General features: G+C 43.1%; 1 protein-coding gene across 6 annotated transcripts in view; it reads left to right on the forward strand.

Annotated features, from left to right (window-relative positions):
* The window catches only part of CCDC186 (coiled-coil domain containing 186), a 608,776-nt gene that overhangs the window by 286,276 nt on the left and 296,170 nt on the right, over window positions 1-26,330 (forward strand). For all 6 annotated transcript variants that reach the window (XM_069239313.1, XM_069239317.1, XM_069239318.1 and 3 more), the window contains exon 9: window positions 5,566-5,652. In XM_069239313.1, the coding sequence (XP_069095414.1) occupies window positions 5,566-5,652 (87 nt within the window). The remainder of the gene's footprint in view (window positions 1-5,565; window positions 5,653-26,330) is intronic.

The following is a 26,330-nucleotide window of genomic DNA, read 5'->3' on the forward strand; positions in this document are numbered from 1 at the left end:
CCTTGCTGGCTGCTAGGCGTAAATCCACATTGCATTCCTATGGACGGCAGTGGAAGGTGTTTGCGACAGCATATTGACTCTATGGTTGCTTCTCTGTTTGTGATCATGCAGTTTTTGCAGGATGGGGCACGTATGGGGTTGTCGGTGGCTACGCTACGTGTTCAGTGGGCAGCGATCCAAGCTTTTTGGAGTTCTTAGCGTAATCTGGAAGATAAAGGTCATTTGATGCCCACATTTTTTCAGGGTCTGGTGAATTTATTTCCAAGACCGGTGCGTTCTTTCCCTGGCTGGAATCTGCAGTTGGTGTTGGATGTGTTGATGGACCCTCCTTTCGAACCTTTGGGTGACATTGATTTAAAACATTTGTTGCTGAAAACTTGTTTTTTGGTTGCTATTACTTCGGCCAGGTGTTTGGGGGAGTTGGGTGCTTTATCCTGCTCTTTTACTTTTTGCAAAGTTTTTCCTGATCGGGTTGAGCTGGTCCCTGCTCCTTCTTTTTTCCCTAGGGTTAATTTGGCTTGTCATGGTCGACAAGAGGTGATTCTTCCTGCTTTTTGTCCTGACCCTTCCTCGGAGGAGGAGGTCAGATTACATGCTTTGGATGTGCAACTGGCCTTGTGTTATTTACAGACGTTTAGTGCATTCCATAAGGGGGATTCTTGTGTTTATGAATTTTGGTCCTGCTAGGAAAGGAAAGAAGCCTTCTACTGCTTCCCTGAGTCGCTGGATTCGGTGGATGGTTCTGTTGGCCTATGCTGGGATTCAGGGACGTTCTACACGGGCTATGGCTCCTACTGTGGCTGAGTTGCAGGGCACTTTGGTGGTTGAGATTTGTAGAGCCGCTACTTGGGCATCTCTATCCACTTTTGTGAAACACTACCTTATAGCTGAATTGGGGTGTTTGGAGGCGGTTTTGGGGCACTGGGTTTTGTCCTCTATGAAGAAATGGGTTTTTTCTCTGTGTATGACCTAGTAGTAATTAAATATGTTTTTTTCCGCATTGCAACTCAGTTGTCTGTCTCCTGTTTTTTCTTGCTATATCTCATTGGTTAAGGAAGGCGAGGGAGGGACAGGAGGTTACTTACTTACTTACTGTTAATGGCATTACTCCTAGTCCTACTCCCTTGCCTTCCTTACAGTTCCGTCCCTCCCTCCTGGTACAGGACAACTGAGTTTTCCGTTGGCTTGTTTCTTTACAGGAGTGGGTGGGGGCTCTTTTAAAAAGAGAGGGGAGGGGTCTAGATGAGGCAAAGGAGCCTCATTGGTTAAGGAAGGCGAGGGAGTAGGTCTAGGAGTAATGCCGTTAACGGTAAGTAATGGAAGCATTATCTAACATGGCTATTGTCTGGGGCTCATTAGCTCCCCCTCCCAGCATTCCCCTCGCACCCACAGATTATCTCAGGAGCACATCACTTCTCAAGTAAGAGGTCCAAGCCCTTCCCCTCAAAAGGGCCATAGAACCTGATCCTCTGCGACACCAAGGTTCAGGAGTATATTCCTTATACTTCCTGATCCCAAAAAAGGACGGGTCTCTCAGACCAGTACTGGGTCTCAGACCGCTAAACAAATACATCCTATCAGAACACTTCCATATGGCCACTCTACAGGATTTCATTCCACTTCTACAAAAAGGTGACTTTATGACTACTCTAGATCTAAAGGATGTTTAGTTTAACATACCAATACACCCTGCACACCGACAATATGTAAGGTTCGTCATAGCAGACAAACCTTATCAATTCAAAGTCCTTCCATTTGGGGTGACCACCACTCCTTGTGTATTCACAAAGTCAAAATGGGGGATTCTCTCAAACATTGTCCAGATCTCGGAGGGGACTGCGCAAGATCTGCAATGGTGGCTTTTGAACCGCGATTGAGTCAAAGGCATATCCCTCTTCCTTCCCCAAACAGATGCGCCACTCCTGGAAAGGGGTGACCACATGAGAGAGGTGGTGATCAGAGGCGCCTGGTCTCTGGCGGAGTCCGATCTCCATATCAACCTTTTGGTGCTCAGGGCTATCTGACTAACATTGAAAGCATTCCTTCCCTCTCTCAAAGGGAAAGTGGTGCAAGTGTTCATGGACAACTCCACTGCTATGTAGTACTGCAACAAGCAGGGCAGGGTTGGGTTGTGGACTTTGTCTGGACATGGCCGGAACATCAGGACATATCCCTGGTGGTTCAACATGTGGCAGGCTCTTTAAACATCAGCGCGGACGAACTCATCCATCAATGCCTGGGCGATCACTAACAGCGTCTCCATCTAAAGGTGGTGCTTGGACTCTTTCAGCAGTGGGGAGAGCCTTGGTTAGATCTGTTTGCCACCACCAAGAATGAACAATGTCAGCAGTTTTGCACACTGGATTTTCCAAGGCGAATTCTAGCTTGGAGATGCTTTTCATCTAGATTGGAGCTTCGATCTCCTGTATGCATTTTTACCAGTACCACTCCTGCCCAGAGTTCTTAAGAATATGAGGAACAGCTGGGCCAAAACTATTCTCATGGCTCCGGATTGGGCATGGCGAGTCTGGTATCCCTTGCTGTTGAGCATGACAATCAGTCTTCCTAACAGGATGCCCCTTCAATAGGATACTCTGTTGCAGCAACAGGGGAGGGTTCTGCACCCGAACCTGTACATCCTTCACCTTCATGCATTGAGATTGAGCGGCAACAGTTGACAGCTTTCGACCTTGCTCCTGAAGTTTGTGATGTTCTCGCAGCCAGGCATCCCTCCACCAAATCGGTATACGCCTGCTGTTGAGCTATGTTTGTGACATGGTGTGATTCCCACAACATCGATCCCCCTTTCTGCAACTCTGTCCCAGGTTCTTCTATTTGCTGCCTATTTCACCCAGCAGAGCTGTACTCTGGGCACAGCTAAAGGTTATTTTTCAGCCATTTCGGCTTTTTTGAGGTTTCCGCACTCACCCTGTTTATTTAGGTCACCTGTTGTGGCTAGGGTTTCTTAAAAGCATGCAGTACATGTTCCCTCCCAGTCTTTTCACCATGCCCCAGTGGGATATGAATCTTTTTCTCACCTTATTGATGTGTGCATCCTTTGAACCTCCACACAATTTTCCTGTTAGGCTCTTGACCATCAAACCGTTGTTCTAGTAGCCATAACATAAGCCAGGAGGGTCATCAAAGGTTGTGACTCCCTTCCATGTGGAGCAAAAAATCACCCTGCCTATCTCCTTTGCTCTGCTTCATCTTTCTAAAGAAGACGAGAGGCTCCACAGTCTTGACCTAAAGAGTGTTGTTGTTCTGCCTAGACCATACAAAAGACTTCTGGGTGACTATCAGCTCTTTGTGGTCTATGTAGGAGATAAGAAGGGGAATGCTTTGCAGAAACAGACCATCTGAAGATGGATAATGCTCTGCATCAAAATCTGCAACGCATTGACCAAGAAGTAACCTCCTGAGGGTTTGCATGCTGATTCCACCATAGTTAAGGCTGCAACCACTATGTTAGATCATAGTTTTGTCCTGAGTATCGGTCAGGCAGCAACATGGGCATCTCAGCAAACGTCTAGCAAACACTAGTGCCTGGACAGTCAGATCAGTCACGACAAACCCTTCAGCCATTCAGTCCTACAGAAGTTTTTGATTTGAAATTGGCTTCACAGACCCATCTCCAGGGAAGGCATTGCTTGGGTATCTATTCTAAGGTGAAAATATGCGTCTAGAAGTTTCTATGAGATGCAAAGTTATTTACCTTCAATAATGCCTGGTAGAGAATCTGTCTAGTCACAGATGACTTACCTACCCTCCCATCCTCCCTGCTTTACTGGCACACAGGGGTACTGCTAAAAATAAAATTCCTACCTGACGCTTGGAGATTTTCGAAGAGTCTTTACTAGATAAGGTGTTACTGAAGGTAAGTAACTTGTTCTTCGCTTCTGTTATACTCCATCGTGACTACATATATATGGGCTAGAGGAGGTCCAAAGCTGTTGGATTTGCAGGCACTTGACAGTCAATTTTATTGACCTTGCTCAGGTTTTCCTGGACATTGGCAACACATGTTTGACCATCTATCTAGGATTATGAAACTTCATCTGGCTCAATTCCCCTTGGTAGTTTTCCCTGGCTACGTCATGGAGATACCAGTGAACATCAGATGATTTGGTGCATTAGGATAGCTTTTAGCAAATAGATGGATTGCATTGATATGGGGCAGATAGTCAAAACCTAAGTATATGCTTCACTTAATGCCAGCCAACTCTCATCCCAAAGATATGTGGAAACCTTTCTGATGATGCATTGCACTGGGAGAGAGGGAGAGAAACCAGCATAACACAGTGGGAGATGGGGGCGTGTTTGTAATTAAGAAGATAAAAGTTGTCAATGCTTTGAAGTATGTTTAGTCTGATTGGCCAGTTTGTACTTCTATTTAAAATAGAACTAAAGTTGTCTTAATAGGATTATTATTATTAATTTTAATTTGAGAATGGAGGGTGAACTGACGGAGGTGGTAGTAGGTGATGAACCACGTATGTATCACTGGGCAGAGATTTGAAGCAGCTGAGGAAGTGTTCTGTTTGGCTCCACTATTACTTGCCTATACTGGGTAGCTATTGAAAGGAGGTACAGATGATTTGAGCCATACATAAAATAAAATTGTAGATGGGTACACGTAAATAACTGGGATATTATTTATTTTGGTGGCATGTTTGGTAACTCAGAGTTTGCTCGTATTGTCTATTTGTTGTCACTCAAAACACCTCAATTGAAAACGTCCTTTTTATTTGTTGTAACCTATCTACAATTCATTAAGAAAATTGGACAGAGCTGTGGACCATATAGAGTATGTTCTTTTGAATAAGTAGTGTATTGAGACAGTCATATTAGCTTTGTGGTCCTTACCAATGTGATAACTCTGGCACTTACATTTTAAACAGCCATATTAAACATTTGTATGACTTTTTTAAGCTCCTTGAAAAACTGCAGATGAACACTTTGTGTTTGGTATGGGGTGAAATGTAGTGCATGTATTCGCATCTTGGGGAAATATTGTTTAGCCTTGCTGTGTCTTTGTAATAGTATTGGGGTTTCTTCATGCAGATAAGGCATTAAAATTGCATTACAAAATGGCCCTGCAGAATTATTGTCTTAGCCTTTGTCTACGTGCTTATTGCTTGCTCAACTTCTAATATCTCCCCTGTTCTTTATAATTAATTGCTTTATTGGAATAACTTCAGGGAGCAAAACATTTATTGTATCATAAATCAACTGAGGGCAGGGAGGGGTGTTTAGTGTGGTGGCTAGTTATGGGGTACTTTGGAGATGAACTGGAGGGGTGGGGAGGGAAGAAGAGAGGCTGGAAGTAGCGGAGAAGGCAGAGATTCTTCTAGATTGTTCATTTTGTCATGCAAGGCTTTTTTTAGGCTTATACACTTGTAATTTTCTTTCTTGAGGGTGTGGAAATACTATAAATTGGGGCAGATACAGATTAGAGTGGAAAGACATAGGCACAAGCTCCAAAAATGTAAAAAGTGTTCAATTTCAAGAAGCTAGTGTCAGAACAGCCATGAAAATTAACCTGTCCTTTCATCAATTAAAAAGGTACATCATGCAAAAATTAAAGAACTTGATGATCTGAAGCGAACTTTCACAGAAGGAATGGATGAACTGCGCACACTAAGAACAAAGGTAACCGCATTTCTTTTTTCTTTTAACTGCTAAGGTTAGATATAAATCAGTGAACTTTTTATGTAAGAATTTCTCATAGTCCAAGGCGGTGTGTCCATATGCTCAACTCTCTTCAGTAACACAACCTTTGTACCATTCCCATTCAGTAGTACTGTATTAAGGATCTTTTTTCCAATGTCTAAGTGGTCCATGAGCTAGTAAGCCATATAGGCATCCACCCTCATTTCAGAGAAGTATAAGTGTACTTCTAATTGTGACTCAAAAATAACCCTGCACTAGAAGGAGGGGTATGTAGTAATTAAACTGTTGGTGAGGAACGGAGTAAAAGCAAGCTAAGGAATAGAGGGGGTAGTCTAGCAGGGTAGGTGAAACGAAGGGGTTGAAGAAAGTATGAGGCGGCCCACTTCCTGGAAGAGGCGTGGAAACTTAAGCTGATCTGGGTTAAGGTTGTGGGATTTGGAGGGGCAAACACAGTATAACATAATGGAATAAACAATTGATTGTACTCTAGATTTGGACTTACGGTAAAAAAATGTTTTATTGTACTGTTGTATGGGCTTGGATGGAGAAAAAAGGCACTTTGGGAGAGGGGAGAAAGTCAGAGTATAGATGGGAAGGGAGTGAAGGTATGGTTCCACCAAAGACCCACAAGTCCAAGAGAGGTTAGCAACTAAACCATTACCTCAACGTGTTGGACCTTATGTTTACTTATTTTTATATAAACCTCCAGGTCAGCTCTGCTGAAGCTACTGTGTTATCAACTGTCCAGTCAGGCATTCAAAGGGTCCTAGAGAGCATGCTTCAAATATCATAAATCACCGTTTTCTTGAAGCATTCCAAGGTACCAGAAGTGTCTTTTCTTTGTGTAGACTCTTAAGTGGTTTAATGTTGCTGCCTTTGATATTGTACAGAAGAGTTGCTTTCTGATATCTTTCCACAATGCCTTCCTTACACTGATGGGAGGGTGGTGGTTAGGAGAGAGTTTCCCAGTTTTCTGCAACTGCATGTTCCCTTGGTCTTGGCCTCCCCCTTATCTGGCGACCTTTTGAAGCTTACATAGTACACCTCTTCATCACCAGGTGCCAATTCCTTTGTTCATTAACACCACACGCATTGCCATAGCCTCAGAGTCCGGAAGGTACTATTAGCACCTCCTCCAGTTGCTCTTCTCTCTCCAGTGTTTACAGAAGTCTGTCACTTACTATAGATTTTGAGACCAGCGGAGATGTGCTGACCAGCACACTATTCAATTAGAGTGTCTGCCATGGCAGAGTAGGGTGATTATACTGCTGGTTAGCCTTACTCGTTTCTTTTTTGACTCCAAAACTCAGCCTTACATATTTCTTTAAAATTCAAGTGCACTTCCTTCCCCAATCCTCATTACATTTGAAGTACATTTTCTGTTTCTCTTCTTATTTTTAATCCACCTTTGACCCTCTGGGCAGATAACAGTTAATTAAGGAGTGGTCTAGGTCCCCAGGGCAGTGCCCCAGCCGATGGAGCAGTTGGGAACCAGTCAATCTGTGACTGTATGGCAATTGTCATGGTAGTCTGGGGCCATATTGAGAATTTGAAAGAAGACTGGGGATGGATGACATTGAGTTTTCAGAAGCAGCCTTTGACTAGGTTATTATTACTCCTCAGTGGCATTTTCTAATATGACCTTGTATTTTAGGTTCTGTTCAAACAACTATGAAAGTTTACTGCTACCAACGAACACTTGTTTTTTGTGTACTTTCTCTCTTCGGTCCATAATTGAGAGTATAATCTCTTATAGCCTCAGATTCCCTATCTTAGAATATTCCCCATGCATCAGATCCGGAAAATCTTAAGAAGTACCTCTGTGCGCTAGTAGGTGGCCTCAAACTGCTCCTCTTCAAAGACATTGGCATGGTTGGCGCGGAATGTGATGTGTGTGGTACCTACATAGGCACCACCGAGCATGCTGACATAATTTCCGGATCCGCAAACGCTATCTCAATCAATTTTTTTATCACTTTTTCGACATTTCTGTATTTTATTTTTAGCATTTGGCACCCAGTGTACTGTGGATGTCCTCTAAGAAGTTGATGGGTTTTAAACCCTACGGGGCTCGTCACAGGCAAATGTCTGGTTTGTATGTGGTGCCTGGAGCCGGACCATGTGCCATCCTGACTGCCGCACCATGAATCTTAGGGTGATTTGGGAGCAGGAGACAAAGTTCTTGGCAGCCTGACATCAGAAGACTCCTCGGAGCTCTAGGTTCTGGTCATATAGAAAGTCCCGGGCCTGCTCTCTGAGTTGTTCCTGGCAGCCGTCCCGTTCGAAGTCATCATTGGGTACATCCCACAAGCACAAAAAATTTAAGAAATTGAATCACTCTTTGACCTCACCGCACTAGTCCAGGTCATTGGACGAGGTGCAGGATGACTCCTTCAAGTTGAGACCCGCCTCCTCACCACACCCTGTAGTCTGAGCCTGGGTCTGCTCCACGCCTCCCTGCATTTCCAGAGTGACCCCTGACCACCTCTGGGAGCTTTGATAATATGCACCTTATGTTTGGGCGTGCTGACACCTCAGGAGTTCTTTTGAGCCCTGTGGCTCTGGGAGGTGCCACAACTGGACTCCCACAGGTGGATTCACACTGTTAGTTGGGCCCTCTGGCTCTATTCCTGGATCTGGAACAGTTCCGGTAATGAACCCACGACCTCTGCCAGGGTTCAGTCCCTTGGTGCTGTTCCTAGCATTCCCATCTCCGATACAGAGCCAGACCGGCGTCATTTGTCGGCACCTGCCGGACCTCAACGATTGCCAGTGTCTAAGGCAGTGCCTCCTTTCCTTACAGGCCCTGTGGGGATTTTGGCCAAATAGTGGCTGCAACCAGAGGTGGCGCATGGTCTCTTTTAGGACTGGTGAGTACCTTCGCTAGATCTATTCACCACCACCACCAAGAACACACAATGCCGGCACTTCTACACACTGGAGTTTACAAAGCAGCTCTCACTCAGAGACACATTATGACTAGACTGGAATAATAGACTCCAATGTGCCTTTCTGCTGATACCTCTTTTTCCCCAAGTTCTGCACCACTTCATGATTGGAGATTGAGCAGCAACAGTTGACCATCTTCGATCTCCATCCTGAAGTCGGTGAGGTCATCTTGGCAGCCAGGCATCCATCAGCAAAAACTGTAAATGTCTGCCATTGAGGCAAACTTGTGGCTTGGTGTGCTGAGAAAAATGTTAACCCACTTTCTGCACCATTGACTGAAGTTCTGTTTGCATTGTCCTTAGCCTGGTAAAGCCTTGCTCTGGGCACAGTTAAGGAGTATCTTTCAGCCAACTCTGCTTTTTTCTTGTTTCTGGACTATCACTACCTGTGTAAGTCACCCTTTCTGCCACATTTCCTGAAAGGACTTCAGTACGTTTCCTCCCAAGCCTTCTGTTATGCCCCAATGGGATTGTAACTTAGTTTTAACCTATTTGATGTGTTTCCCCCGTTGGACCCATGCAGAGCTTCCTTTTACAACTTCTGACGATCAAGTCAGTCGTCCTGCCAATCTGTCCCTATTAAATAATCTAGGTAATTGTGCCGTCAAAGTTTTCATGGAAAATTAACTCATGAATTTCTAATTCATTTGCTTCTCGTTATTATTATTTCTCTTTAACCTGTATTCATTTTATTGCTGTCATGAAACCAAAACACAGCTTGAGTTTGATAATAAACCTGTTTTCATTATGTAGTAAGTTGTTGTGATACTCTGATTTAAATAGGAAAGCAAAACTTTGTATAACCTGAGTGACATAGAAAAATATTGGCAAAACCAAGTTTGATTTGCCTCCATCGAGCAAAATGTATTACTGATGAATGATAATACATGAACCAGACATAAGGGGAAGGTAATGCTTTATTCATTTTCTACCTGGCAGATAGGGCTGGACTACATTGAGTTTAGCACCATGACACCCTGATCCATGGTAACAATTGCACTTAGTAAATTGAATAAAATAACAACTAAATTCTTCATGACGCTATCTTCCCTAACTGCTTCTAATGACACACCATTCCACACAGGCGACTTATGAGAAATGATAAAGAAAGCCCAGGGGAAAAAAGTAAAGTTGCAGTGCTGATAATCAGGACAACTATTACACCAATCGCTATTAAATCAGGTTCAAAAAGTAACATCAACCCTCTCAAGTGACTTATCTGCATAGGCGTGCAAAATCCATTTTGTATCTACACATAGAGGAAAATGGTTATCTGATACTCACACTTGCTGACTGTAACAGAAGTAACTTTCACAAATAAAGATTGCCTTACTTTGCCAAGATCACACACTCCTCTGACAATGTTCATCACCCTATCAGGTAACAAGTGCCAGTAGTAAAGCAGTTCACACTGATGCTTTCTCTACTGCCCATACTTACAAGAATAAATCCCTCTGTTCAGTTAGTTCTCATATGTACTCTTTCTGTCAAGCTTTAATATAGACTGGAATGGAAATGGGTCAGGTCTTCTGAATGCATACCTGTCAAGTGATTTTAGCAATTAGATTCACAGTCTTGCTGAGTTCTGGAGAGGCTGCAAATATTCAATTATACAGTGCAACTCCTTCTCCTGGGGCCGCTGTTGGGTAGAATTGTGCTGATGAGTGGCAGCAGCCATTGATATGGTTGATACTTCTTTCCAAACAAGGCGGCTTGGAAAAGTCTCATTGGTAGCTGTTCCAGGAACCACAGAATTTCACTCACTGTTGGGAACTGAATGATTCATGGAGGTAAAAGATCTAGAGTAATGTATTGTATTAGGCAATTAAAGAGAGCATAGCTACCCAATGGCATCCCATCGCTATACTATACTACACATTACACAGTGGTGACTATGTTAAGCATCTGCCATAAGAGCCAGGCGATCTACAAGACTGTGCGAACAGCATAGTCTTCAGTTGTTTGCGGAATGACAATTCCAATTCAGCAGTCCACAAGTTAATAGGCATAGAATTCCATAGATTGGAAACATTGTACCGGAAAGATCGTCTGCGTCTTCTCACTCTCTGGATTGGCTGAACGATATCTAGGCAGGTGTTGGAAGAATGCAAGCGTCTTGTAGGGATATATGGTGTGATCCATGCATTCCCAGTCTTGGGACCCATCTGGGTGAGTGATCTGCGAGCAATGCAGATCACTCAGTGACCTACGAGAAATCGGCTCCGCCTCACAGAAAAAAAGAAATGAGGATGGATTTTGTATTCTCTCTGCTGCCTGGTTGCTGTGGTGAAATAGATGATAGTTCAATAGATAAATGTGGACAGAGTGCAGTATGTGCTATGACTGCTTGATTTCTAATATTCTTAACATCCAAAGTGTATGAGACTTCATACATGGTATATGGTTTTTGTACATAAACTAATGAAAACCTTTAGACATATGTTCTCTTCCCTACGGCGAAGAACCCATCTATTAAAACAAGCAAACATATCGAAGAGGGAACACAATGTCATGTGAGATCATACTGCATACCAGAAGCAAGACAGCATGTGCTACAGAAGGAAGTACTATAGAAACTGCCCTTGGAGATTATTAAACCAATATTTTGCAGTTAGTCTTCTTCAAATTGTGGTGGTCCCTAAGAAGTTTGGATCCCGAAGATTCTTTATTGACTCTTGTCAAGTAAATAGCTACTCTGATGTTGATGTGTGCCCAAAGTAGACTCCCTGATTTAACAACTCATAAAAACCAAATATATCCGCACTCTTGACCTTACCAAGGTGGAAAAGCCAAACACTGCCTTTACATTTAAAAAAAATTAAAATAAAAAAACAACCAAAAGGGCTTTGTTCAATTTGGGGTATTTTGTTTTAGATTACATGGAGCACCAGTAACTTTCCAGAGACTTATAGAAATTATCATCGGGCCCGCCATTCATTTGCCTACAAATATCCCAATAATATCATCATATACAACGAGACTTGGGAGATCACTTAAACCATCTCAAAGGTCATGATTGATCTCCAGAAAGATCTTCAGTAATAAAGCTGGGACAATTTTTTTTTATCTTATATTTTTATATTAACTTTAAATACTACCTGTTTATTCTGCTAGCACTTCTTTTTAAGGTGTGTGACACAATGTATTTAAGTGATTGTAACATTATAGCTACCTCTGGTTGAGCGCTTACTTATGCGGTGATTTATTCTTGTCGTAAATATTAATTATAAAATACATAGCGCAACTAAAAGACTTGTTGAAAAAATTGCTGGTACAACAGCAAGATTGGTGAATGTTTTTTTTATATTTACATTTGTTATTGCAGGCTCATGGTGGCCTTGCTCTGTTAATTCTGTATCATATTTCTTATTGTTGTGGCATGCATTTTCAATAAACCCTCGTACTAGTATGCCAATGCCAGACCTACAGGCTTTGCTAGTGCTTGTTTGAAAATAGCGAAGGTCGTTAACTGAAGTGTCTTCAGTCAGCTTAACATTAGTCCTCCGTCAGACTCCCCTATAAAAAGCACAGCTTTCTTCCAAAACCCGGGAATTATCATGTTCATTTCTTGGGCTGATTTCTGCTCCTGTTTTCAGGAGGAAGATTCTTATTTGGAGGAAGAGAACCAATAAGCAGAATAATCATTGGCCAACCTAGGCTTCCTGTTGGCCAGAAAGGAAATTGCACTGAAATGGGGGACCACCACTAACCCGTGACTGCGGGACTGGGAAAGGACGATGAGAATATGCTACATCTGGGAAGAGGGACTCCAGGAAAGTTTGAAAAAATATGGGGAGCATGGGACGTTGAGAACTTTGAAAATGGAGCTCCAGAGATGGACATCTGGGCCCAGAGAAGGAAACGCAATGGAACCACGCCAATCGCAGATAGAGATGATGATGCTAAGCCATACAGACCCCCCAGAAGACAAGGATTAACCATATTGAACCAAGTATAACTATTCATACCCTGCCAGGGCGATGGGGGCTATTGGCAGATGGGGAGAGGGAGGACTGGTGGGGCCGTACAATTATCAGTGCAGTTGTTTACCTGTTTAGACAACCTATTTGTCAATTTAAAAACATCTATAACTACGATTTAAAAAACAATAACCAGAATAATCCTGATGTAAGGGTGATGGTAGAGAAAGAGAGCTGAGACTTAAGTTGGCTGAAAAGAAGACCCTCAGAAAATATCTGTGAGACCAACACCTACTGCAAGAAAACCCTGTTGTAAAGGTGAGATGAGAGAAAGACAGCTGAGACCTGAGGCAAAAGTTGACTGGCACAAAACCCTGATCTAAAGCAGAAAGGAAAGAAAGAGAATTGTTAGCCAAACATTAATTGAAATACTCTGCCTGAAAGTGAGAGAGATTTGTATCCAGTGAAATCAAGTTAACGGACATCCTGGAGATATGTCAGCTCTTTAATTACAATAAATGTTTGTTGGAAATCTGTGTTTTCATTTATTATGGACATTTTTCACCACTCTTGAAAGTGATAGATAAACTGAACATTTCAGTGGAAAGATTTATAGTCCTTTGTGATGCAATAAGGAGCAAGGGCGACACTTGACAATGATAGGGTGCTGATTTACCACACAACAGAGATGTCGTCAGGTACAGCATTTTTAGAAGGATCACATTAAAGTAAAGATTGAGGCACCATGCAAAACTTAAAGTGAACCCTAATGGGAGAAAACATATTTCCACGCAAGTAAATGAATGCCGATGCCTTTTCAACATTAGGCAGAAATATGATACCACAGATATCCAGAAGTTAGAATAGAGATGTGTCGCAATATTCTTATGTTCCTTGTCTATCTGGCATTATGTTTAAGCTCCTTAACTATCTAGAGACCAGGGCCTAGTAGTTTGATGGCGTCGCTAAACAATATGTATGAACATGAGGTGTAAATGAGTGTGTTTCCTGTAGATTCTCTGTCCACCTTCACCACTTTCTTCCCTACTTTACTTTTCCTCTCTTTTAGATCGGCTGCACAGGGGTACTGCACAATTTTGTGTTTTGCAGTGGTGATTTTCAAAGAAGTTTGTGTCTGGCATCACAGATTATGATCTGCTGGTTGGGTATTGCAATGGAGTGGGGCATGTCTAATGGACTCCAGCTACCACTGCAGTTCCACACTGCCACACCAACCCAAAGTGTATGGTGAAGTTCAAGAGCAAAGAAGTTCCCAGTGGAAACCATTGGTATTCTGTGGGCCATGACAGAGCATACCTGTCTAAATTGGTCACCAAGGAGAGCGTCTTTGCTGGACTAGCAGTTGTGGAATTGTTGGCTGGTAAACGTCTCTTTGTGGTGCCCTTCTCACTCGAGTCGGAGCTAATAAACTAGATCAGTAACCTAATCTGCCATATTAGGTGTAGTGCTGTCGGCCACATTGTAGGTGCCATTACATCATTGCTCTCTTGGAACCAGGCTAGGGGCTGGGGCAGAAACCCTAATCTGCAATATTAGGTGTTGGTTTGTGTAGGGTAGGTCAGAGGTTTAGTGACCCTAAGTGGCATAATTAGATTCATCCTTATTTTTAAAATTATTTGCTATGCTAAAAAAAATAGATACCCTGTCTGTTGAGAACAAGCGCATGTCATAAAGCAGTATTTTAAGCTGATGGATGACCATGAACATTCTTAATTAACGTGTACTTCCCACAAAATGGGAATCCCACCAGAATGTACATACTTATGAGCCAGCACGGGACGCCAGCACCTGAGACGCTGCCCCCAGGGACACAGGGGGCGGCGCTTACTGCAGCAGCCAACGCTAAAGAGCATCTTTGATTCCCACAGTGCGGGACGCCAGCACCTCTGACGCTACCCCCAGGGACACAGGGGGTGGCGCTTACTGCCACAGCCAACGCTAAAGAGCGTCTTTGATTCCCGCAGCGTGGGACGCGTGCGGGCCGCGCCTGGGCCTAGGGTGGGCCCATCCACGCCCATCTGAGACCGACTGAGGCCGAGCTGGGCAACCCCTCCTGGCCCTTAGGTAGGAACTGTTTTTGAGACATGCTGTTGTAGCGCAAGAATGGGGAAGCGTAAGGCGAAAGGAAGACCAACAGTGGGCTCAGTGCAAACTAAAATTCCTAATCTCCACCAAATGCCACATACTTTTCCTAGTTGTGTAACCAATGAATTAGACACTTAGATTGAACAGGGAGAATCCTTGTTGAAGGAAAAGAAGTAGTAAACACTTTTTGTTCCATCAGCTTGACGAGGGATACTGTACCTATTCACAAGGATGAGACCATTACTACCACCCTCACCTCTTCAAAACAAGGAATTGTGAGGAATGAGGGTTGCTCTAGTTCTCTTGTTAGGTCGGTTTATGGTGACAGAGGATCTCAGGCTGGTCCCACTATTCCATCTGGTACCAAGGGTCATTCTTGTGTCTTACCTGCTCCTCGACGTCGTGCAAAATTGGCTTGGGATTCAACTACTGGGCAAACTTCTTTTAAACTTCCCAGTAGTGGCTATCCACTCTATATGTGCAAAGTACCTTTATTATCTCCCAATATACTTGAAGATAGATCATCATTAATAAATAAGGCCATTTATTGGATACGGCACACTAGACAATGTGGTTCTATTATCCATTCAGATATATTATCTGTTGAAAGTTTCACTGAGAAAGCGGGTCATTGGGATATTATGAAGCTTATTTTATCTAGTCCTAGGTTGGTAAAGGGCTTTTTATCCCTGGAGGCTCGCTCGCAATCCCTTGCGAACTGGTTCAAATATTTGTCTCAAAAAAAGCTGTTGACCTGTGAATAGTCCCTTTTCAAAGAGAATTTCCACCACCTCGAACTTCAGATCCCAAAATGAGGGAACAGGAGCCTCAGTTCCATCTGAAATGACGCCCCTTATGGCCCATAAGAAGGAGCACGTGTGCTCAATTGAGAGGATCAACTCACGGGAGGTAGTACAAACAGACATTGCTTCAGATATTGATTGACTGCTTTTTTCTCCAGCCTTCCGGCCTAATACTGTACTCCCCCTTGCGGCTAACCTGCAGCCAGTCAGTGATGCAGGTCTAGAATCATTTTTCCCTAGGAATCTGGCTTTAGTGTACAAGGTAAATATGGCAATATCAAAATCCATGGAGAGCCCTGTAAGAACTTTTACTCTGGAGCTCCCCCAGAAGGACTCTACAGCTCTTGAGACCTCAACCCTGGAATTTATGACATGGAATGTGTCCGGAATTCGAAATAAATTAGATGATGTTGATTGAGGTGAGTAAATTGATAAATGTAATATCTGTTTGTTTCAGGAAACCTGGGCCACCTCAAATGTTTATAGACAGGGGTATAGCTCCTTTTGCAAGGAGGCTAGCCCGTCTCCTGCTGGGAGGGCAGCGGGGGGTCTCATTACATGGATACGAATTTATGAGGTGGGCAAAATTAAGGAAATTTATGTGGATTCAGTTGACATATTTGCCCTATCAATACAGTCAAAGCAGGGTTTTCTCTTCCTGTGTGTCAATGTCTACAACAGACCAGGCCCTCCGAACCAAATGTCCAAAACTATTGTGATGTTGAATGCCCTTGTGTTGGATTTTCTTTCTTCACACTTTATTATTGTAGCTGGTGATTTTAATGTGTCCCTTGAGCCGAATTCTGCTTTCTCTGAGATCGCGCAGATAGAGGACTCAATATGGAGAATTCCTCCTTTTTTGTCTCAGAGAAAACAGCCTAAATCCAGCATCAGGGCTCTGCAGGTCATAGATTTTATGATAACTCACGGTCTTCGCCCAGGAAATGGGCGTTTTCCTTCGGACACTACAGCAAAACTTTCATTTTTTAGAGGGTCTTAGAGCAGTATACTTGACCTTGTGCTTATTGATGTGAGGATATGGCATGCTATTAAAGACATTAGGGTCGGTAACCAATATAATAGTGATCATGCTCCAATCTTGGTAACATATAATGGGCAGTTTTTCGCCGAAAGAGATGTACAACAAAATTATGGAGGCACCCCGTCTTTAGTGGTGTCTTCCAACAAACGTGCCTTGAAATGGGATTCCTTTAGAATCTCTAATAAACTGTGGGCAAAAATGCGTGTCCTAGCATCAACCCATCAATTATCTGACGGTCTTTGTTCATATACCCCGAATGAGGTTATGACCTTGCATGTAGGCCTTTTTTCCTCCTTGAAAGAGTTATTTTTTAGAACTGCTAGGGAGAATAAACACTCCAAAGTAGGATCGCACCATAGGTGGTTTGGCAAGGCATTTAGAGAAGCTAAGAGTAGTCTTTTAAAAGCAATAAAATTCAAAGATGGATCTATGATAATCTCTGCAAGGCGTGAGTATGCATCTCTATTGAAGACCAGCAAAAACCATTGGGAAGAGACATCATGGCAGGAATTACTATTAGCAGCCAAGGATAGAAATCCAAAACGTTTTTGGTCCTTGGTGGCCAAAAATTGATGAAATGAGAATCTTAGACCTGACTGTCATGTTCCCCCCGAAAACTGGATTGGCCACTTGACTGAATTGTATAGCTATGAGCCTGTTTTTTCCCAGTGCCAATGATAGTGAATCAATATATGTTTTTTCCTCTGTAGACAGTTTTACACCCTTTACTCTCAGGGAAACTGAGATAGCCATTAAGGCTCGAAAATCAGGAAAGGCACTTGGGTTGGATGGTATACCTACTGATCTGTTTAAATCTGATCTTGATTATTGGGGTCCCCATGTTAATAGGGTGTCAAATGCCGCCCTGGCAAGTTGCAATTACCCTCGGTCTTGAAAGGGAGCAATTATTGTTCCCATTCATAAAAAAGGGGATAGGGCTGTCCTGGGAAATTACAGACCAAATATTCTTTTGGACAACCTCCAAAAAATATTTTGTTACCAGGTCCTGAGTAGGCTCAATGAATGGATAGAAGAAAATCAAGCCTTTAGTCACTCTCAGGCGGGCTTTAGGCAGAGAATAAGCACAGTTGACCAGGTCTTTCGCTTCCTTACGATTAAATGGAAGACGGTGGACTTAGACGCAGGGAAACTCTTTGTTGGTTTTGTAGATCTCAAGTCCGCTTTTGATTTGGTCCTGCGCTGTAAATCGTGGGAGGTCCTGGACAGAGCTGGAGTCCCAGGACCTCTACTAAATCTGATTTGTATTCTGAGAGTTACGCCAGAATTCGATGGGGAACAAACGGGGAGTTAACGTGAGAGATCCCAATTCGTAGACGGGTGAGACAGGGTTGTGTGTTGGCCCCCACACTCTTCCTATTGTTTAATAATGCTTGCATTCCTTACTTATTGGATTGTGTTAATGACACGCCCAAATTAGGCGGGGTAAACACCCCATGTTTGTTGTTTGCCAATTATAATTTGTTACTATCACAAACTGCTTTTGGACTTGCTAACTTACTTGAGAAGTTTATGGGCTTCTGTAGGGACCGTGGTTTAAAAAGAAATACTTCCAAAACCAAATACATAGTTTTTGGTGACATAAAACACAAAGTGAGGAAACGGATATTTTTGGATGGTGAAACACTAGAAAGAGTGTCTGACTTTGACTATCTGGGAGTCAGACTGGAGGACTCACACAAACGTTGGGGGGTATTTTGAGATTTGCCGCTAGATCTTCTAGATTTTCCATCACTCCTGCGATGGAAATATACAAAACCCAAGTCAGGGGGATGGGTTTATATGGTGCAGAGTTATGGGGACACAGCAATTTGAAGGATCTAGAGAGAGCTAAATTGTTTTTCATAAAAGCCTTATTAAAAATACCTGTAACCTCCCCCACACTGCCTATCCGGATGGATTTAACTCTGCACTCCATCTCACATATCGCTGCTTTAAGACCACTGTTGTATTTGATCTGGATCTGGTCTATGGACATTTTCAGCCCATATAGAACATGGCTAAGTGCCTTGTTGAGTACTTCTTCAACTAAAACAAAATCATGTGGTGTAATTATGTTGAAAATACGTTCACTAAACTTGGGCTGGGTGTCTATTGGTCAGACCCCTCTCATCTCCCAAAAATGCCTTGCAGGTTGTAAAGGATGTGTGTTGGCTAAGCCTACAAGTAGAAAAGTTAGCAGAGGTGCCATCTTTTAGTATGATAGATAGTTTTATATCAGTCAAGTGCCACTATGAATTTGAGCATTATATGGACTTGATTATATCTCCTCTAGCACGTGCACTTTATATCAGATGTAGATTAGGATCCCTACCACCACGCACTTTCACTTGCAGATGGGCCCAACATGAAAGACACTCAGATTTATGTCCAATGGAATGTGAAATTTCTGAGTGCACTGCCCATGTTTTATTTCATTGTCCCGCTTACTCCAAGCAGAAGGCTCGCTGGATCATACCACTTTGCAGATCCATGGGTCTTAGGAACCGGCCTTTAGCCCTTATGATTTGCAAAACAAACCCTCATCGGACTGTGACATGTGCATTGGCAAAAGTTCTAGAGGCAATCTGGCATATTAGAGCAAAATCTTTGAGGGGTCATTTAGAATGTATTGTATCAAAGTTGAGTTGAGCGTGAAGTCGCAGCCCAATAGTTTAGCTTTTTATAGACAATTTATGAATGTGAAGTTTTAAATTGAGAACAAGGTATTTGTTTCTCCCGTGAGGGTACGTTCTTACTACTTGGTAATAAACTCAAATTTATTTATATTGCACTGTATTTTTAATCTCTGTATTTTTATTCCTGTTTTAGATGTTGCTTATAGTATATAGTGTTAATTTGGATCTTTGAATTTATTAGCCAGAGGATTCTATTCTTGTTTTTTTCTCTTTTTTTTCTTTATATTTATCAAAGTGTTTTGTAAAATGTGCTTTTATGGTATTTTTTTAACGAAATGAAGCTGAACTTGAACTACATAATTATGAGCGACAATAAAACATTAGAATCATTATGACCCCCTGCACATGTTTTTTTTAAAAATTATGTGACATTATCCATGGACCTTCACTAGAGCACAGGTGCTGATCTTTGTAGCATCGCAAAGGAAGTTGTTATACATTGAATTTGTTCCTTTCCATCAGGTCATCCAGCCTTGTACATTTACAACCTTTGATGGTGCTAATATGTCAAATAACAAACATAGTGTGGCAACTAGCTGCCAGTAGTTTTTCTGTATCCATAGCTGCCCATCTTTTAGCTGCTTAGTTGCCTTTGTTAGATTGCAGTTGCCACATGGGATGTGGTCTGCTTCGATTAGTAGATGTTCTAGTTGATGAATCATACTAATTTTCAGTCTAGTGTGCGCTTCTTGATCCATTAAATTTTGAGCATGTTTAAACTCAAATCGCAGGACGGGGGGGGGTCCTTCATTTAGTATACCCCATGGTTCCCTGCGAACATGAAGTATCTAGCGTGACGGGGGGTAATAGATCATGATTATTGTATGGTCCTGTGTCTTTTATTCTGAGCTTTCCATTAGTGCACCTTTTTAGGTATTCAGTGTACTTTTATAGGTGTGCTGAATTTGTTGTTTTGAGTATGTACTTTAAAGTAGTTGTTTTTTAAGATCCCCTGCCTGATCAATACACTTATCTGTATGGGAGCAGTTGTGCCAATCTCTAGGATACCAGTCTTGCAGGTAGGTTGTCTTTATAGCTCTAGAATGGTGAGAGATGTAATGTATGTTTTTAGGGAGCCATCATTGTAATATTGAGATCCAAGTAAGTGATCTTAACTGGCTTGCTGTCCAGGTGAAGTTCAAATGTAGATTTAATTGTTTTATCCAGATTCTGAAATGTTCCAATTCTTATTCAGTCCCTTTCAATTTCTGTAGAACATTATCTATATAGCTCTTCCATAGTGCCACCTAGTTTTTTTTTTTTATTATGGGTTGGATTTGTGGTGAATGTAGTTATTTTGAAACATGCCCATCTGTATGCAAGCCAGACTGGGAGCATAAGTGCCTCATATAGATGTCCATGATACTTATAGATATTTTCTGCAAACCAAAGTAGTTCCTGGTGAGTACTAGCTCTGTACATAGTAGAATAAAAGTTTGTTACGAATCGACAAACCACTCTTGGTTTTAGAGTGGTTTAGCTGATGTCAACAAGGTTACCTCCTATGGGAAATTGGTATATAGTGATTCTCCAGTATTGAATCTTTCATAGATGCTTGAATCATTCCCCGCCGTCAAAGTTGGAGTCCCACGGTATCATCAAATACCAGTACAGAGAAACCTTACACAGAAAATAATGCTAAAGTTTATTCACTTTCACAGCTTATTTACATCTTTAGAAAAGGCCGAAGTCCAGCCAGTCCGGTGATAGCACCCTTTAGAAACCTCACCACAGAAGCTCCAGTCTCTCAGATTTTCTACTACATGTCGTGCAAAGGAAGTCTCCCTGAGTTCTGCTCAGCTTTTTCTTCATTTCCGCTTCTGAAAGCATCATGATGTCTGATAATTCAAAAAAAGGACTCTTTAGATCCTGCAAATCTTATGGGGAAAAAGGGACTACATGTGGTACTGCCTATATTGCCTTTATCCTCAGCACAAGGCAAAGGATTGCGTGGTATATTGTATCTTTTCTTCAAAGACACTAAAAGACAGAGAAGCAATACTTCATTTGTGGCTCCAAAAGGTCAAGTGACAGAAAGATGCATCTTTAGGTCCTCCGGAGAGTGACACCTCCACTACGTCTCGCAAGTGGGAAAGGGCCCACAACCAGAGGACCTCTGAAGTAGCTAGGAAGGCCCAAAATACTTCCAATCATGGGTTGCTGATAGACAGTATTAAAAAGGAGAAAGCATCAAAATTGTCGTCAAAAAAGTTTTTGTAACCTCCTCCATCTACGAAGTCTTCAAACTGTCTGCATACTTCCTCTGAACCGTCGATGAGCTAAAAAATCCATGTAAAGACACAATCGGTGAGATCTTCCCCATCGATGCCATTGGTAACAACTGTCTCACCGAGACCTTTGATGACAACGACTACCGCTGTAACACATATCCCGTCAACAAAGATCTCCTCGTTGATGAAGACTCTGGCACTGCCGTCATCAACACTGCCTTCAACAAGACCATCGTCATCGACACTGCCTTCGACGAGACCATCGTTGTCACCACCACCGTCGATACCACCACAGTCTATAACCATGCCATTGACACATCTCCATATTCCTTCGTTGACTACACTGTCGATGTTGGTAAAAGTTGCAAAGACTTTCTCGAAACCTCAAGACACCTCCCCCAGCAAAGTTTCGCCATACGCTCATAGCACTTTACTTGATCTGGAGAATTCTGAAGATGAAGGCCTGTTTGGCCCTGCTCACAGCCATCTAAGCTACATGTTAAATATCAGGAAGATGACGATTGGGGAGGAGAGGACTCCTATTAGATTATACTCCACAAGCCACACACCAATATCCACCCTACCAGGACTATCCAGAACATCAGCATAAACAGGGTGAAGAGCAAGTACCTCTTTCATTGTTACAAGATTTACAGGCTATGCTGCAGGACTATTGTAGATGGTTTCCAAGACCCTCCACCTCCTCTGCCAATGGTCCCGGTGATATAAAGGCATGTTCCCCCTCCAATGACGCCAAGAATGACGCTGCCTCATCTATCGCAGCGCCACCAAGAGACGACCCATCTTCAGCTGACGATGACGGGAGAGGGTGAAATAGAGGACACCCATCCTCCTCATGATGAATGGGATGACTACCTCATTCCCACTCCGTCGCCTCCAGCATTGCATTCCTCAGACTCCCCTCCTGAGGACAATGGGGGTTTTCACCGTTTAATGTAAAGAGCTGCAGCAAGGCTTGACTTGCATGTTTTAGTGAAGCATACAGATCGCTTCTTTTACGACTTCAAGAAACAGGAACTGATGTCTATTTAGGCTATCCCAGTAATTGATCACACCTGTGAAGAAGGTCTCAAGGTGATGTGAATTCCAGCAACTATGGCAGCAGTGATTCCACACATCAACAAACGTTATAAGGCCCCTGAGGATTCTCCTGCCTGCCTTACAGGACATCCCAAGGCAGATTCAGTGGTCTTGCAAACGGCACAGCAACTCTCGAAGAATCCTTCTACCCCGATTTCTGCTCTGCCTGACAGACGGCAGGTGTCTAGATAACATCTGGAAGCGCTTCTCCAATATGTCTGCCATTACAATTTGTGCAGCCAATTCTTTAGCCATCTTAGGCCGTTACAATAGGCAGACGTGGTTAGATATTGGCGTCCTGATGGATCTAGTCCCTCAAGTCAAGAAGTCTGAAGCACGGAATATACTACAAGAAGGGGAGCACACATCCTCTGAAATTATGGACTGTGCAGTGAATATCGCCTCCACGGGCTTCCAGCAATTGGCAGGAGCAGCTGTCGTACGAGGCAAGGCTGGCTAAAATCTACATCCTTTAGGCCAGAAGTACAATCAAAAATCCTGTACATGGAATATGATGGTGAGACGCAGTTTGAGAAGCACATTGATGATGCCGTACTTGCCATCAAAACTGATACACTACAAAATCATTGGGCACTCTGCAGTTCTGTACATTTTCTTTTGTGAGGAGCACGCGGTATAGGTTTTTCTACCTACAGAGGAGGTAACCATCAATACCAGCCCTTTCAATCCCAGTATAGATCTACTTATCAACGGCAACCATACTGTCCGCCACCATCAGAGGCTTACACAAGGCAAGCAGCGCAACATAAACAATCCACCCAGTCCAGGGGCGTCGCCCGTAAACAATGATCTGAACTGGGTGCCATCTACCATCACCTTACCGCATCCAGCTGGTGCAAACATCTCGAACCATTTTCACCAATGGCAGGAAATAACTACAGACAATTGGGTGCTAGATCTGGTCACCTATGGTCATACCCTAGAGTTGATACAGAGACTGCCAGACATGCCACCAAAAGGTGCACCCCCCACCCCCCTTTCACTTGTTGTGGAAATAAGCCATTCTCGCACTCGTTAAGGGGGTGTTAGAGAGCATGCTGTTCAACCAGAGGGGGACAGGTTTTAACTGTTGTTTTTTCCTCATAAGAAAAGAAGTCAGGCAAGTGGAGACCCATTATGAACCTCAGAAAACTCAACACATTTCTCAGAAAGGAATCCGTCCTCATGGTCACCCTAACGGACATCCTGTGTCTTCTTAACCATGGGGATTGTATAACGGCTCTCGACTTGCAGGATGCATATTTCCACATTCTCATGCACCCCAAACATTGCTAATACCTTTACTTCACCATAGCTGGCACCCTTTACCAGTTCAAGAACATTCAACCTCAAATCAGCATTCTGCATTTTTTACCAAATGCCTGGCCCAGGTTGCAGCTGTCCTCAGGAAACAGTCACCAGGTATTCCCCTATCTGGATGACTGGCTGCTAAAAGTGCAAAAACCTTTGCAGGCGTCCAAGGTGACAAACAATTGTTTTGCACTGTTTCACATCTGTTCAAGTCATTGCTAGGATGAGGTCCTCTGCAATAAATCTTGTCCCCCTAGCAGGCCTGAAGATGAGACCTCTGCAAGAGGAGCTACAACACCAATGGACCCAGTCAGAAGGGTCATTCGAACTCATCAAAATAACTCCTAGAATGATTTCAAGCTTTGGGGTGGTGATCTCACACTCCTCACATCTCCAAGGACCTCACTTTTTTGCGGTTAATACCAGACTTCACAATAAAAATGAATTGCCTCCCTGGAAGTTTGGGATGGTCATCTCCAAGACCTACAAATCCAAGGGAAATGGTCTACCTCTCAAAGGTCCATTCATATAAACCGCCTGGAACTCAATGCCACCTTTCTCGCTGCAAATCAAAAAGGTACACTGTTCCACAGAAATATACAAGAATCCACTAGGCACTTAGTAAAATAGAGGCAAGAAACCTCACACATCCTTCGGATGTCATGCTTCATCATAGGGCATGCTCCTTGTCAGGCTGTAATATGTGACTGGCCCCTCAAGGGGGCTCTTTGCCAGAGATCTTGACTAGTAGTGCATGCCTTGGTTAAGGGGATGCAGGAGTAAATTTAAACCTACAGTCAGACAGGAGCTGGAGAAAGAATGATTAAAATTGGCTCAAGCACTTCAAAAACCTAAATTTTATTGATCATGGAGGGTCTCGGTCAAGGTTGAAAAACACTTGGGAGTGGGATGGAGGTAATGTTCCCCCACTCAACCAATATACACTAGGGTGAAAGAGAAGACTTCCCTCAATCACTAGTAAAGGTCAACATGTTTCACGCCTAAGAAGTCCATACGGATCAAATGGCGTTTCGTCAGGACCAAAACCAAAAGGATGTCTCTGCGCTACATACCAAAATGTGTAGTGGAGGTATGAAACAATTGTCAACTTACTCAAAGAGCTACGCACCCTCAGACTCTTTTGTGAGTAGATCCCTAAGGGAATTAAACATGGAATTATGGATTACACCTAAATTCTTCAGAGAATCCATGCAATCCTCAGATGTCTTATCAGGTACCACAGCATCAAGACCAACTATGACAGCCTCTACCACCTTTACCAGAGTTTCTTCCGACTCAGCCATCACGCTTATTTAAGTCTACGTTGATTATTTGTAGAACGTAACCTTTAGTTCAAAACCTCATTGGGGTTGTTTTCAAGAGAATCACCCAGAGCTGCTAGCGTTTGACCCAGTGCAATCATTCTGAAGGCCGAACATGCAGCCAATACTTTGGCGGATATGCTCAGCAGATCCCTAGAGAGCTGCCATGAATGGGAGCGGAACCAAGAAGAACCAAACAAAATTTTTCAACTTTGGGGCAAACCGGAGCTAGACCTCTTTGCCACGAACAAGAACAACAAATGCTGCTTATACGCCAGTTGGCACCCACTCCCAAGATCATGGAGGAATGCCTTTTTGATGAGATGGTCCGGGATATATGCGTACAGTTTTTCACCCATCCCCATGATTATAAAAGGAATGCCCCATTCCCTAACAGATTTAGTTCTCCCGTGGCACGCCTGAAGGCAGTTACTGAGCATAAACGCATTAAGATGCAGTATAGCAGCAGACCACCCTTACGCCAGGAACTCCCCAAACATTATCCTTATAACTACACCGATCCTCATGATCGTCTGAGAGCGGTTCACATTTACAGTTAAAATCTCCTGCCACTACCTTGAAATAGTCCCTATTTAGTTTTGCAGATATCCAGTAATCAAGACAGTCACTTGCATCTCATCACTGGTGCCCTCTGACCTGCAATATACATTATACAAATAATAAACCTGGCCACTTTGAAAGGTCAGGGAAATACACAGGCTGACAGGGCTGCCCAGATTAAATACCTTAAGTGCGTAACATTAAAAGCTCTTTACCGTAATTACTATTCCACCCCCTGCCCCTTCCCCCCCAGCTATCCCCCTTGCCCCAGGGACATAGCTGTAAAAAAATAAGCTACAAATCCTGCACAAAGGTGCAGGACTAATGCCCATGTTTCCTTGAACAAGCAGATGTCAAAGGAGTCTGTAAACGAGCCCTAGAACTGACATGCCAATTTAGGGGCTAACCCAGCAATAATCCAGGGAACTAGGTTTGTGACATCAGGGGAGCAAGAAACAGGAATACCGACCCTGCATGGCTCTGAAGATGCCAGTAGAGTTGGTGATAAACCACCAACCTTAGAGGCGATGCACACAAGCCTAAGAGCTCGCCCCCAAATCTAAGGGAGTTAGTCAGGCAGGCATCCTTTTCCACCAGGAACAACAGTGAAGGAACC

The sequence above is a fragment of the Pleurodeles waltl genome, chromosome 6, assembly GCF_031143425.1.
Source record: "Pleurodeles waltl isolate 20211129_DDA chromosome 6, aPleWal1.hap1.20221129, whole genome shotgun sequence".
Classification (NCBI taxonomy): Eukaryota; Metazoa; Chordata; class Amphibia; order Caudata; family Salamandridae; genus Pleurodeles; species Pleurodeles waltl.